The sequence below is a fragment of the Ananas comosus genome, linkage group 3, assembly GCF_001540865.1.
Source record: "Ananas comosus cultivar F153 linkage group 3, ASM154086v1, whole genome shotgun sequence".
Taxonomy (NCBI): Eukaryota; Viridiplantae; Streptophyta; class Magnoliopsida; order Poales; family Bromeliaceae; genus Ananas; species Ananas comosus.
In genome coordinates this window covers 3,841,131-3,854,516 of record NC_033623.1, presented here as the reverse complement: position 1 = coordinate 3,854,516, position 13,386 = coordinate 3,841,131, and the positions used below count along the sequence as shown (strand labels likewise).

Below are 13,386 nucleotides of genomic sequence, written 5' to 3'. Positions count from 1 at the left end.
AGCTACTAAGCGTGCTTTGTATCTGGCTATTGATCCATCACTATTCAGTTTCTTTTTCAATACCCACTTACAGCCTATAGCCTTAGCCCCTTTTGGCAAATTGACTAGTTGCCAAGTGTGGTTCTGCAACAGAGAGCTCATTTCATCATCTATGGCTTCTGCCCACAGTAGGGATTCCCTAGATCTCATTGCTTCTTGATAAGAAAATGGATCATCCTCGAGATGGTAAGTAACAAAATTTTCACCAAAACTTTTGGAAACTCTCTCTCTTGTAGATATTCTAACTGGAACTGATTCAATAGCCAATTGTGTGGGATTAGTGTCAGAAGGGCCTGCTTCAGATTCTACAGGAGATTCTGAAATCATATCTGTAGATCCAGACACGTTCAAGCCATGATCTCTGAGAAACTTATTCTCGAAGAATTCTGCATCTCTAGATTCTATCACTGTGTTAGTAGATAGATCTAAAAACCTATCTGCAGCACTATCTTCTGCACTGCCTAGATATACACAGGTAATGGTTCTAGGTCCCACCTTAGGCCTCTTTGGATCTTGTATTCTTACATAAGCAACACAGCCCCAGGTCTAAAGAGTATCATATCTACAAGGATGCTTATGCCATATCTCATAAGGTGTCATAGACAACTTAGAGTGTGGCAACCTGTTTAGGATATGATTAGCAGTCAGAACTGCTTCTCCCCAATAGGAGGAAGGCATGCCAGCTGTAAGTAACATAGAATTTAACATTTCAGTTAACATTCTATTTTTACACTCAGCAACACCATTTGATTGGGGTGAGTAAGGAGTAGTGGTTTCAACTATTATGCCCTCTGAAGCACAAAATTCCTTGAACCCTGTCATTGTATATTCACCTCCTCTATCACTCCTAAACCTCTTAATTTTCATGTTGAGTTGATTTTCTACTCTAGATTTGAAAATTTTAAACTTTTCAAAAGCCTCATCTTTCGATTTCAACAAATAGACATGACAATATCTAGAAAAATCGTCTATGAATGTTATCAAATACTTTCGACCACCTCTAGTGACGTAATTTCTAAAATCACAAAGATCAGAATGTATTAGCTCAAGAAGTTGTGTGCTTTTAGAAACCATCTTAAAAGGTTTTCTAGTGATCTTAGCTTGTGCACACACTTCACATTTGTCAAATCGAATAGAAGTATCCAATGGAATGTTGTGAGTTTTAGCTAGATGTTGCATTTTCCTGTAGTTCACATGTCCAAGTCTATTGTGCAACAACTTTGGATCAATCAGAATAGAACTCACATGGTTTATGCTATCAGTATCTAAACTCAACCTATACATACCATTAACCATGAATGCACAACCAAAATAACATGAGTTAACTGATAAGGTTACTCTACCATTCATAGTTGAAAAGGACATACCAGCTTTATCAAGTAAGCTCATAGATATCAAATTCTTTTTAAGTAAAGGTACTACTCTAACATGTTTCAGAGTTAGTAATTTACCTGAAGAAAGCACCAAATTTGCAGTTCCAGTATGAGTCACTTCTGCCTCACCACCATTGCAATTTTCCACGGTGTCTTTCACTTCTGTGACCTCTGTGAGTAGGTTCTTGTCATTTGCAGCATGACAAGTAGCGCCACTATCCAACCACCACTCAGTAGAAATACTAGCCTTTCCAATTTTCATCATTCCAATGAAAGCTTGAGGCTCAGATTCACTAGTTAGCATATTAGCCTCACTTTGTGGTGTGTTATTCTTTGGCTTCTTTGGTAGTCTACACTCTGCTGCCCAGTGACCCCATTTTCCACAGTTATGGCACTTTCCTTTCTTTTTCTTTTTGGAGATAGTCTTTTTGACCTCTAGCTGTGAAGAAGATTCACCTTTTGGTGACTTGGATCTTTTCTGAGGTTTATTGAAGTGTGAAACTAAGTTGGCAACTGACTTTTGTTGTCCTACTTGTTCTAAATTCTTTCTAGTACTGTTTTGATCCTCAATGTGAATATACCTCTTTAATTCATCCAGTCCCATCTGTTCTTTCAATCTGTGCATTTCAGTCTTGAAAGAATTCCATTCAGCAGGTAACTTACTCAATACAAGACCAACAAAGAGATTATCAGACATATCAGATTTATCATCTTTCAGCTTGTTCCTCATGTTCTCAAGTTCAATTAATTGAGAGGTGATACTTGAATTCATATTGAACTTAAAGTCAAAAAATTTCTCCGCTAGAAGAGTTTTAGAAAGCCCCTCTTGTTTTTGGAACTGAGCGTTCAAGTGATCCCATATCTCTTTCGCTGTCTTATACTCACTATAAGTCATAGCTAGTTAAACGAGGATTTAAAGAGTTCAACAAGTAATCTCTACAGAAATCTTCATCCTTGTTCCATTGATATTCATCCACATTTTCAATGGTAGATACAAAATCATTCAAAACAGTGTAGAATATTTCACGTTCTTTCATGCCAAATTGAACATGTAATTTCCAACCATAAAATTCAGGAACATCAAATGATTGCAATTTTATAATATCAAAAGAATTACGCTTTGCCATTTAATCAGAGCAAAGTGTTAGAAAGAGTGCACCTTGTAGTTCGCAGATCTCGCAAAGTCGAATAAAGCCCCTGATATGAATCAAAGTGCTTTGTAGAGGTGGAATTTGCCAAAAACAAACCCAAAATTGGATCGGTAGCGCCCAAAAACCTTAAGATGACTGCCTCGTCGCCGGAAACTGCTGAAAACTTCCGATGGCCATAACTTCGTCGTTCGACCTCTGTTCGAGCCGAGTAACCACTCAAAACGTTCGTATCAATGAGTAGAACAGAACCCAAGTGGTTTCACCCTCTGAAATTGGCTATAATTTCTGAATTTTTTAATCAAAGAATTCCGCCGCCTGACCTTCAAACTCAGATCCCGGCCTATCCGATCGTCGAAATCGAAAATAAATTATACCGGTGAATTCGTCTTGACGAGATCTTCGAATCGACACCTTATTCACTCAAATCCGACATAGGATCGTAATACTTTAAGATTGTTGGAGGTTAGGGTTTTTGGGTGCTTAAAGTATTACACCAAGAGACGTCAAGTTTGGAACGCTCAACAGTGTTACCTCCAGTGTAGGAAACCCTAGATTTAATAAATAAGCTATTCGGCTCCAGAGATATGGGCCTTAATACGCTTTCACTTATTGGGCTTGTATGTGAACATATTATTGGATTATATTATAACAAAATATCCAATAACAATATATCCAACAGTAAGGATTGTATTTTATATGTTGTAAAGGTTTTATAATGTGTGGAATTTGGTTCCAAAATTCACGGGCACGGCTGCTCGGCATAGGTGGCACGGCATGGCACGGTTGTTCTATGGCCGTGCTATGTTTGGGACACGGCTATCGTGTCGAGTTTTGTGAGATAAGAAATTTAGTCATTTATTAAAGGAGTTATTTCAAATTTTCTACACTATTTTTCTTTTTTATTTATCAATCTTACAAAACAACGATTTCTTTTATTTATAAAGTATGATAATACACAGCCGTGTGTTCTTAAAAAAACTGGCCGTGCGTAGCCGTGCCGAGCCATGCGTAGTACGGCATGGCACGGCTGTTCAAAGGCCGTGCTGGGGCACGGTGCCGTGAATTTAGGAACGAGAACACTAAACCGAGCAAAAACAAAGCGGTGGCACAACAAGTTCTACAAAATGAAATGGGGGGTACCAAATCGAATAAAAATGAAACGGTGGGGCACCAAAGTTTTCAACGTGAAACAGAGGGACACCAAATCGTATAAAAAGTGAAACGGCGGGATATCAAAAAAAACTTTGAAAATTAAACGGTGGGACTTCTTAAAAAACCACTTTATTTTAAATTTGGTGGTTCCCCGTTTCACTTTGAAAAACTTGGTGTCCCACCGTTTCACTTTTTTACTCGATTCGGTGTTCCCCTCAAATGGGAAAATGAACGTATAGGGATGTTTTAGAATCATAAACGATGAACGGGAATGCTCCAGCATGGACGTTTTTATAGAGAGGACTTCTCTGGATAAAATTATGTTTTGGTTGAAAAGAGGTACTTAACCTACTGAGCAGTTGAATTCTATTCCCATAAAAACAGTTTTTAGCGCGAGAACCCCCCAAATATACTTTTAAGTTTAAAATGCCCCGGACAATGTATAGATTTGTCTAATTAAATGTCCTTACATTTACATGTTCGAAGAATTTATCTAGTAAAACGGTCCTACACATGTTTTTTTTCGGGTAATTTAGTTATAGGACACTCTAATTAACACGATGGAAACTCATTGTCGAGACCAAGTACGTTTGTCTCTGAACATGGTTCGATGATCAGGTCACTACAAGAGTTGGTTACTTTTACCGTTCTATCATTGAACGTTCACAACGAAACTATAAGACCAGTACCAATAAAAGACATCCTGCGCCACAGATGTTTATAAGGACATTAAATTACGTACTCTTATACTATCTTACAAACTATCGGGAAAAGACAAGGACCTACCGGGTCCCACTTCTCGTGTTCAATAAAGCCGGTTCAGCCGGACTTAAACATTCTTACCGTCGATTTAAACCCCGTTTTTAGTATGGCAAACCTCGTCAGCCGCGTCTACTAAATCACCTTCATTCGATACTCAAGGTTAATGCGAGGGTTGAGGTAACGTCATAAATGACTACAGAAATATAAAGTGCATCTATAATGTAATAGCTAGCGACTTGGAGCTCACCTTAAAGTAAACCCAGTGGTTTAAATATAAACAAAGTTCATTTCGTAAGTTGAAATTAAAGGTAAAGGTAAAGGTAATCCACTGAAGCAATTTAAGGGGCATTGAAAAGGTTGTTTTGCTATTTAATACACAATCCACCATTAAGTCAATAATTTAGCAGAAAAATCTCTCTCTACTGTGCTATGATTAGATAGATAATAACCACCACTAAGCTCACGAGTTAGCCGTCATTTAGCTAGTGGAGACGCTCTACTATATTGGCTACTTATTATTATTCTATTATTCTTAAAACTCTACTATGTCGTCAACTTTATTGATCGTCGGAAGAAGTATAGAAAACAACCAGCGCATCAATCGCCGATTTAATATGAAGTAGTCTTTAGTCAGCTTTAATTTGATCAGTGGACTAACTCTGGCTTTAATTTCAAGTTGGGAAACTAACTTTACTAATTTCAAGTCACTGCATTTACTTTAAATTAGTTTTCAAGTCACTGGACACAACATCGAATGGGAAAACGATTTACGGTCTCTTTCACGCCTGAAAAAGAAACACCTAAATTTCTTTTTGTACGAAAGAAAAGATAAGCGTAAACGACGTAATCTTCAAGAGTATTGACGTTGGTAGTTGGGAATTTAGGTTGTTATGACCCAATATAGTATTTATTAATAAATACTTGATAATTAAGATACAATTATGTAAAACATAATCGATTTTTTCTTTGTGTAATAAGCTTTTTTGTTAGAGTTGGTTAATTACGGACATCTTTAGGTAGACTTACAGTCGCATGGGCAGTTCACTTGGTAATTTTAGAAATACAGCAAATTCATAATTTAGAACAAATGTTGCTTTCATCTTAACTTGATTGGTCTTCTAATATGACGTAAAAGTGAGTACCTTCATATTATACATACTGTCCTTATTACTGACGTAAAAGTGAGTATCTTAACTTGATTCGAAAAAAGTGAATAGAGTTAATATTCTACGTACTTTTATCAAGAGTCCACTCTCAAAGAATCTTACTTTACCTATTTAATAGTAAGCAAAGACTGGGGAGGAGAAGAGAGAATTACTTGGTAAAGCTTATATAGTTGTCGTTCTTAAATTCATGGCACCGTACCCCAACACGGTTCTTAAACGAACGGCACGGCACACCTACACACAGCCAGTGTTTTTCTGTACAAACGGCTGTGTATTGCTGTACTTTATAAATAAAAGAAATCGTAGTTATATAAAATTAACGAATAATATATAGAGATAATTTAGAAAACGGGAAATAACTTTATTGACGCACGATTATAGTTTCCTTTTTCCTACAGCTCGCACGGTAGCCGTAGCCCCTACATAGTACGACTATAGAACAGCCGTGTCATACCACCCCGTACCCGGCACGGCTACCCGTGAATTTTAGAACTAATTACTCGTCCTCTCCATCATCATTTCTGAGGTTATATTTTGTTTTTAACTAAGGAATTTTCATATTCTTTTAAAACAAAAACTAATTGGTATAAAGTTAAAGAACCTGATCACACGGTTTTATAACTAAAACTAGACTTTGATAACTTCAACTTAAGCTACTTTATCTACATGACATGTTGAAGCTTAAATTGCGCTATCTATTTAATGAAACAGTTTAAATTTAAACTAATCCCTACCCTTTGTTTTCTCGCCTGTAGTGTGCATGCTTATTTGTGTTTGGACGACTCCTACAATAAATTATCAAACTGTAAAGCGAGCATTAAGATTTCATCAATTCTTTAGTTAACCTTTAAGAGCACTATTGTCTCACATTCGTAGATTTACCGAACCGATTATCACTATCTAGATCGATGAAAAGCCTCTCTTTATGTTGTGTTTGGACGACCCCTACAATAAAGTTTTAAGTGCAGGAGAACATATCAAAGACCTAACTGTAAAAAAAAATAACTTATAAATGAGCCTAGTGTTAAGTCCTTTAACACCAAAACTCTGAAAAACATAAAGGTTAGAGAAGCTACCATTTTTAACGTTTATCGCCGGATCGTCCTTCTTGTACTATATGTGTTGAAAGATCAGTATAAAGTTACGAAAAAGTAATGATGGAGTAAAGAGTAAGTGACGTTGAAAAAAAAAAAAAAAAAACAAGCAGAGGAAAGATTTACCGTAGTAATTCAACGAATTACAGTACGAGCCGAAAAAGAGGACGTCAACGAAAAGATGGTACTACTGTATTACTCGGAAGGAAAGCCTTTTCTGTACTATTTTCGAATATGGGTTTTAAACTTCAACTCCATTGCAAAGATATTTAAATGAGCGATCAAACCGAACCAATCTAGAAGACGTCTTCACGACCTGCTGAATTTTCTCAATAAGTTACTTTCAAGAGAATAGAATTTTCAAAAAGGAGCGTAGTTTTCGGCGTTTAACCTCGAAGACGAAAAACAAAGGGCTTGTTTTACCAGAGGTCTTTGAAGACGAACTCCCTCACCGCTTACTAGACGAGGCATTCGCCCGCGAACTAGAGGAAGATCACTAGCGGTAGCAGTCATGTATAATAAAAATTTAGGAAATTGTATCCCTACGAAGACATCCCTACTACCGGCGCTACATAAGAAGGGTCCTCATATAGGTTTTCACGGACCCCTCCAAGATGATGGATAAACCATTTGGGTAATGGTGTTCGCCTTTCCTTTCACACCAATGTCTATTCTTACGCCGCTTACTGAACATGAACCTTCAATTCAGACTGCAGCTCGCGTAATAAGCGATGGAAGATTTCTTTTCCCTCCTCCTGCAGATGTCTTCACAGCAGCGTGCTAGAAATATATTTCGACAAGCCCCTAGATTAACAGTTTAAGGCTGTAAGCTTGGAACTAATATATATATATATATATATATATCTCTCTCTCTCTCTCAAATCGACTTTACAATAGTCATCATTTGCACGAGATAACGGTGGACAAACCAAAGTTACTACCTCGGAGGTTTAGCTGTTAGCTGTGGTAACTTGTACTAGATATGGTGAACTTCGTAGATCTTTGGTTTAAAATACAAAAAAGCTATAACAAGAGAACAAGTAGTTCACCTGTGTTTTTATTTGCCGACTTTTATTTATAGGAAATTTTTCACTAACCTCCTTAAGACATTAGTTCTAGTCCTCATATCATATATACAAACTACAACATAAACTCAAACATAAAATTTTAAAAACTAAATTACATTATACAAAACTTTATAACATTTCTTTTTAATAACAAAGCCTAAACCCAAAGCTAAAAAACTAGCCCAAACTTAAACTTATACCTAAAAATTTTAGACAACCTAAGCTTAAGCCCGAGTACAAAACTATAAGTCCAAGCCCAAGACTAAAAACTTTGATACGGGGCTTAGACTGAGCAACTGTAGGGATTCCCACACAAACAAACCCACTTTCACTCCCCCCTTCACCTCTGCCCCCTTCAACAAATACGGCATTTGATAGTGAAAGCAACAAACAAAATGGCATTAAAATAATGCCGGCTTTCAGCTCAAGTGAGTTTTATCCCATTAACTGAAGCGGGAAGGTGCCCCGCTTCAGTTAAGGCCACTTCACGTTTCTCCCTTTCCTCGAACAATTTAAACTAATCCACTACACTAGTTTAAACCAATCCATTCAAAATTATATAAAAAACAGATTAAACATATAAATCTTTTACTACTTTTTATTTAAACAATTTACAATTATTAAAAAATTGAAATCTTAAAATAAACAACGTAATCATATTAAATATACGTTTGTTTATTATATTAAAAAATTTTAAAATAAAATATTAATATGTATATATATTAATATATGTATACAAACATTATACAAGACCCGATCTACTCCGGGTTCCGGTGTACTTTCATGAACTGAACCGGTGTAAACTTAGATTTCAATTTTAATTTTCAAATTTAGACTTACAAACTCAAAGTTCAAAACAGATTTACATTAAAATTCAAACTCAAATGTTTAAGCTCAAGATTTACAAGTCAAAGTGGTTTTAAACCAGGATTAATTAAACTGGTTTTAAACGTGAACAACAACCACGCGGTTGCCTACTAGTAGTTCAGAAGAAAAGACGACCGCCAGTTCGCGCTTCACCTACTAGTACTTTAGAAGGGAAAGCAACCCCGGCAGCTACACGACCGTTCACCAGCCGCAAAAGCAGGAGGCGGCTGCTGCACGGTTTACCTACTAATATAACATGTAATCTGACATGTATAACTCGGCCTCCTCTGTCCGACCCAACATATATAAAATCCTACATATATGCCTACAAAATACATGTTATAATTTCGATATGGACACACTTAGATGAATCTGAGACTTTGTACAATAGATATGTTTGTGAGAACAACGGAAAAAATATCTGTTTAGCAAATATCTGTGTGCCTATGTACAAAAGATATGTATGTGAGAATCGAATTCGACAATCTCTTGTTATAAATATATTAAAATATAAATTGTGAGGAAAAGTGCAGACCCGAGCTCTGAAAAACGTTCCGGGTACTGCACCTAAACTTAATTTTTTTTCTTTTAATTAATACAATCTCCAGACCGTACTGAACTTGAGTCCTGGAGGACGAGACTATGATATACTTTGTTAGCAACATGAGATTTTTGAATTTAATAATCTTTTACCACAAATATATTGAAATATAAATTGTAAGTATAATGATCAAGATGAAAAATTGAAATGAATGTTAATATAGTACAACAACTCACTATTAACTCATTACATCAACTGATTTATAATTTCATAGCGATTATATCTCATTACATCGTCATAGCACTAACTACTACTCAGCTATCAAATCTACCATGTAGCGAAAATGAAGCCGTTACGTAGTTGTAAATCAGTTGATTTAACTCATTGCTTTAAACTAATATTATTAATACTTTCAAGTTCAGTCTTTAATGTTATTAAATTTCAAATCCCTGCTTAGCACGCTAAAAAATGGCAAGTTCCGAATACAAACTATAAGAGCGGTCTTAGATGGTAAACTTACATATCGCTTCACTCTGTAAAAACGTGCAGTGTTTACCACTTTGACTTTACGTTTAATGTACTGTCATCGTACGTTTAAAATAACAAGAGACTAATATTTTTTTTTTTTTTTCTTTTCTTTTTTCGTACCGTACAACAATAAACAATAATTGACGTACGTTAAAGAAAGTTTTTCCAAAAAAAAGAAAATTTTTTTTACTCTCGCTTCCAAATATAAAGCTTATGCTAAATGGTTCCCCACGAGACATTTTCAATTGACGTTAAATAAAAGAAAACAAAAGGAAAGTTTTAGTTTTTTTATTTTTTTCTTCGGTCTCATTGTCTCTACCCTTTTACCACCTCGAGTGAAGTCTTTTTCAACTCCTCTACACCTCTACCTGTATAATNTAACAAAATATCCAATAACAATATATCCAACATTCTTCTCCCTCCCTTAATATCTTTTCTCCATATTTTATTTTGTTGTGAGTTTTGTAAACGGTATGAGTATAAATACTAGTTTCAACAATTAGTATCAGAAAAAATCACGCTTCCAACACATTAAGTAAAAACTTTATTGAGCTCCATATGATTTTCGACAAACCATCGAGCAATAACAAATCCTGTTACAACATCGTATGTTAATTTAATATAAAGCACCTCTTCAAAATGACAAGACTTATAATTTGCCTCTTAGAGGTAATCTTGTTAGATGTGACTCGAAATCTACTATCGATTCAGGTTCGGGTTTACGACTCGCTGACAGCTTCGCGGTGCGACCAATTTGGAAAAGAAAATTATGGAGGAAAAATGAATGTCTGTGGTGGGTAGCGGAGGGCTCGGGTGTAAGGACTGAGATTTTTACAGTGCAACTAAACTCTCTGTTGATGATGTTTATGTGTGTAATTTAATTACATAAGCACTCGTCAAGTTTCAGGAGAAAATGAGCTAAAATGGAGAAGTTACGCGATTTTTAAATTTTCACTTAAGTGAATAGTAACTCCGGTTTTCAGAGAGGCCAATGCGTGAAGTAGGCTTCTGGCGCGTATCGGACTCTGTTCATAGCGATCCAATAGCTCGTTTCGAACGGTTCAGCTATTCTGGAACCAATGGCACTGACGGATTTCAGATCCGATGCACGATTTTCGAGAAAAAAGAGTTTTAACAAAAAGAGGGTTTCTACTCTTTGCTGTTCGTGCATTTTAAAACTCCTCGTGCTCTGTGCTTGTGACCTACAGTTGGGTAGAGGATGTTTTTGGTGCCTACTGGTGGTAGGGAGTCCAAATTCGGATTCGAATTAAAGGTTTTTGAGTTACACATAAGTCTATGTGAATATGTGAGTTAGTTGGAGAGCGGACGGGTTTTGTCGCAAATCGGCGATAGTTCGGATGAAACGAAATTGTAGATACGATGCCCCAGTCATGCTAAACGCACTGGTGTGATCCGATCAGAAATCCGACGGACGGATCCTCGGGAAACATGAGAAAATCGTTGAGGGGTCGAAATCGGCAAAACAGAGAATTCGCGAAAACGTCTAATATTTTATGCGCCGTTTTGCGAGATTTCGAACGTCAAGGTGCGTACTCGCATAATTTGCGTGCAGTGAGGGACTGGACTGAAATTGATCAGCTCTGAGGGACCTTTTTGCAAATTGCATATATATTATATTTATTGCTTCTAGGGTTTCATGGTGAAACCCTAGCTGTTGGACTTCTCCTCAGATAAAACTGAACCCTAGCCGACCTCAGTTGAGCCTTGCCCTAGCCGTGCGCGCACCACAGCCGCCGGCAGGTGCTCCGGCCGTCGGAAAACCCCTCCTCCATCACCTTCTTCACCTATTCTCCACCCTCCTCGGCTTTCTGTCCTCAGGAAGTCACCCTTTGGGTCGGGCCTGCAGTCTCTGGCAGAGGCTTCCCCTCCGGCGACATCCCCGCCGGCCCCGCCGTCCACGCGCGTCGCCGGCGCCGCCAGGACGCGCTGCAGCCGCCCAGACCCAGAGCGGGCCGAGCCGGCGCGACCTCTGCCTCCTGGGATCGCCGCCGCCAGGGACCTCATAGGCGACCTCCCTCGTGACCGCCGGCACCTCTGCGTCCGGCCAGAGTGGCCGCCGCCGCCGCTCCTACTGTTTGCGGCCAGCCCGAGCGAGATCTGGCCGTGGGTGGCCAAACCTCTCTCCCCCGCGTCGCCGCTGTCCAGGATCGGCCAGGCCGCCTCCCACCGGCCTCCGACGACCGCTCGCCGTCGCCCGGAGCTCCCCCAGCCATCCCCGTGGCCACCGGCTGCAGCTTCCTCTCCCTGCGGCCGCGCAGGGTCTGTGCAGGCCGAGCCACACCCGCCGCCGCCGCCGCCGCCTTCCGCCGCCAGTCGGCGTGAGCATCGGCTCCGCCTGGCCGGCCGCACCCGTCCGCCACCGGCTACCCCGCCGCCGGAGCTCCCTGTTGGACGCACTTGGCTTGTGCTCTTCTCGGGTTGGGTGTCTAGGGCATCAGTGCCCGTCGCCGCCGCCACCTCTCGACGCCTGACGACGCGCGCCCCAGCCTTCCTCCGTCGTCAGAAACCTCTCGCAGCCGGCGCGCCCGCAGTCCGGCCGCCGTCGGCCAACCTTGCTCCACCAAGCTCCGGTAAGCTTAGTTTGAAGTTTCCTGTGCACAGTTTGAGATTTCGATAACTTGTTCGGTGATTCTAGGGCACCCCGATGACCGTGGAAGTGAGCACGATCATCGTTACTTCGTGCTGAACATCGTGCTCACCTCCGGCAGGGGCAGAGATGCCCTAGTCTGCGTATTAATTGCATTCTTAGCGCTGTGCGCGCTGTTTTACAGATTTTCTTGTCGCTTGTGCGCGCCCCACAGTAGCCGGCAGTGCTCTGAAAGGTGAGCACGGCCTCCGGCACGCAGAAACCTGTCAGCGGGTGTCTTGGCTCGGCTGATTGACCTCTGGTTTGCATAGAGGGACCATAAAAGCCCGAAAAACACATGAAATAACGTGATTTCTTGGAATCGGGAGGGTTTTTATGCAATTTGATTTGTCGTGGCTGTTGTTGGCAGCATGTGTGAGCAGAGGATAACCTCTGGACTGATTGTCCAAGGCCCCAGACCTTGTGGAGATCGGAAATGCATTTCCGGTGTGTTTGTCGGCAGAATCCGCCGACGGAACGCGGTTTTAGTTCGGAATTCTTTCGACGGTGCCTCGTGAGCATTTGTTGAGTCGCTGAGCCTTGTTGGCTGGTCACTCACGTCATTTCGAGGGTTCAGAAATGACAGGTGAGCGACGATGGGTTCCGGTGTCGAAATAGACACTTTCGGTAATCCAGATCCGAACGATTATCCGACGATAATTGTTTGGAGGCGAGATTTTGTGTTTGCTGCCAAGACATCTTATTTGATGCGTTTTGTGGCAGCGGGTGACTCGTAGCATGAGTCGGTGACATTTCAGTGGTCCCGACGGAGTCCCAGTGCGATTTCGGGACGTCCGGCGAGTTACGGTAGTCGGTTTTGGGAAACTGATCTCCGTGGGTTTGTTAGTGCGATTATGATTTAGTATTTATTAGTTGTGGGTTAGACACTAACCCGGTGGACCCTCCTTAGGTCCTGTTGACGTTCTTTTGCAGTCAGGAGACAGGCGCGACAGTTGTACAGGTGGGTACTTCGATCCGACGTCGGTACAGTGGTGCACG

The 13,386-nt window shown here is 40.0% G+C and overlaps 1 protein-coding gene across 1 annotated transcript; it reads left to right on the top strand.

Annotated features, from left to right (window-relative positions):
- On the top strand, positions 7,375-12,378 carry LOC109707465 (vegetative cell wall protein gp1-like). Its single transcript, XM_020228727.1, has 2 exons — positions 7,375-7,514; positions 11,580-12,378. The coding sequence occupies exons 1-2, from the start codon at positions 7,375-7,377 to the stop codon at positions 12,376-12,378; spliced, it is 939 nt and encodes a 312-aa protein (XP_020084316.1).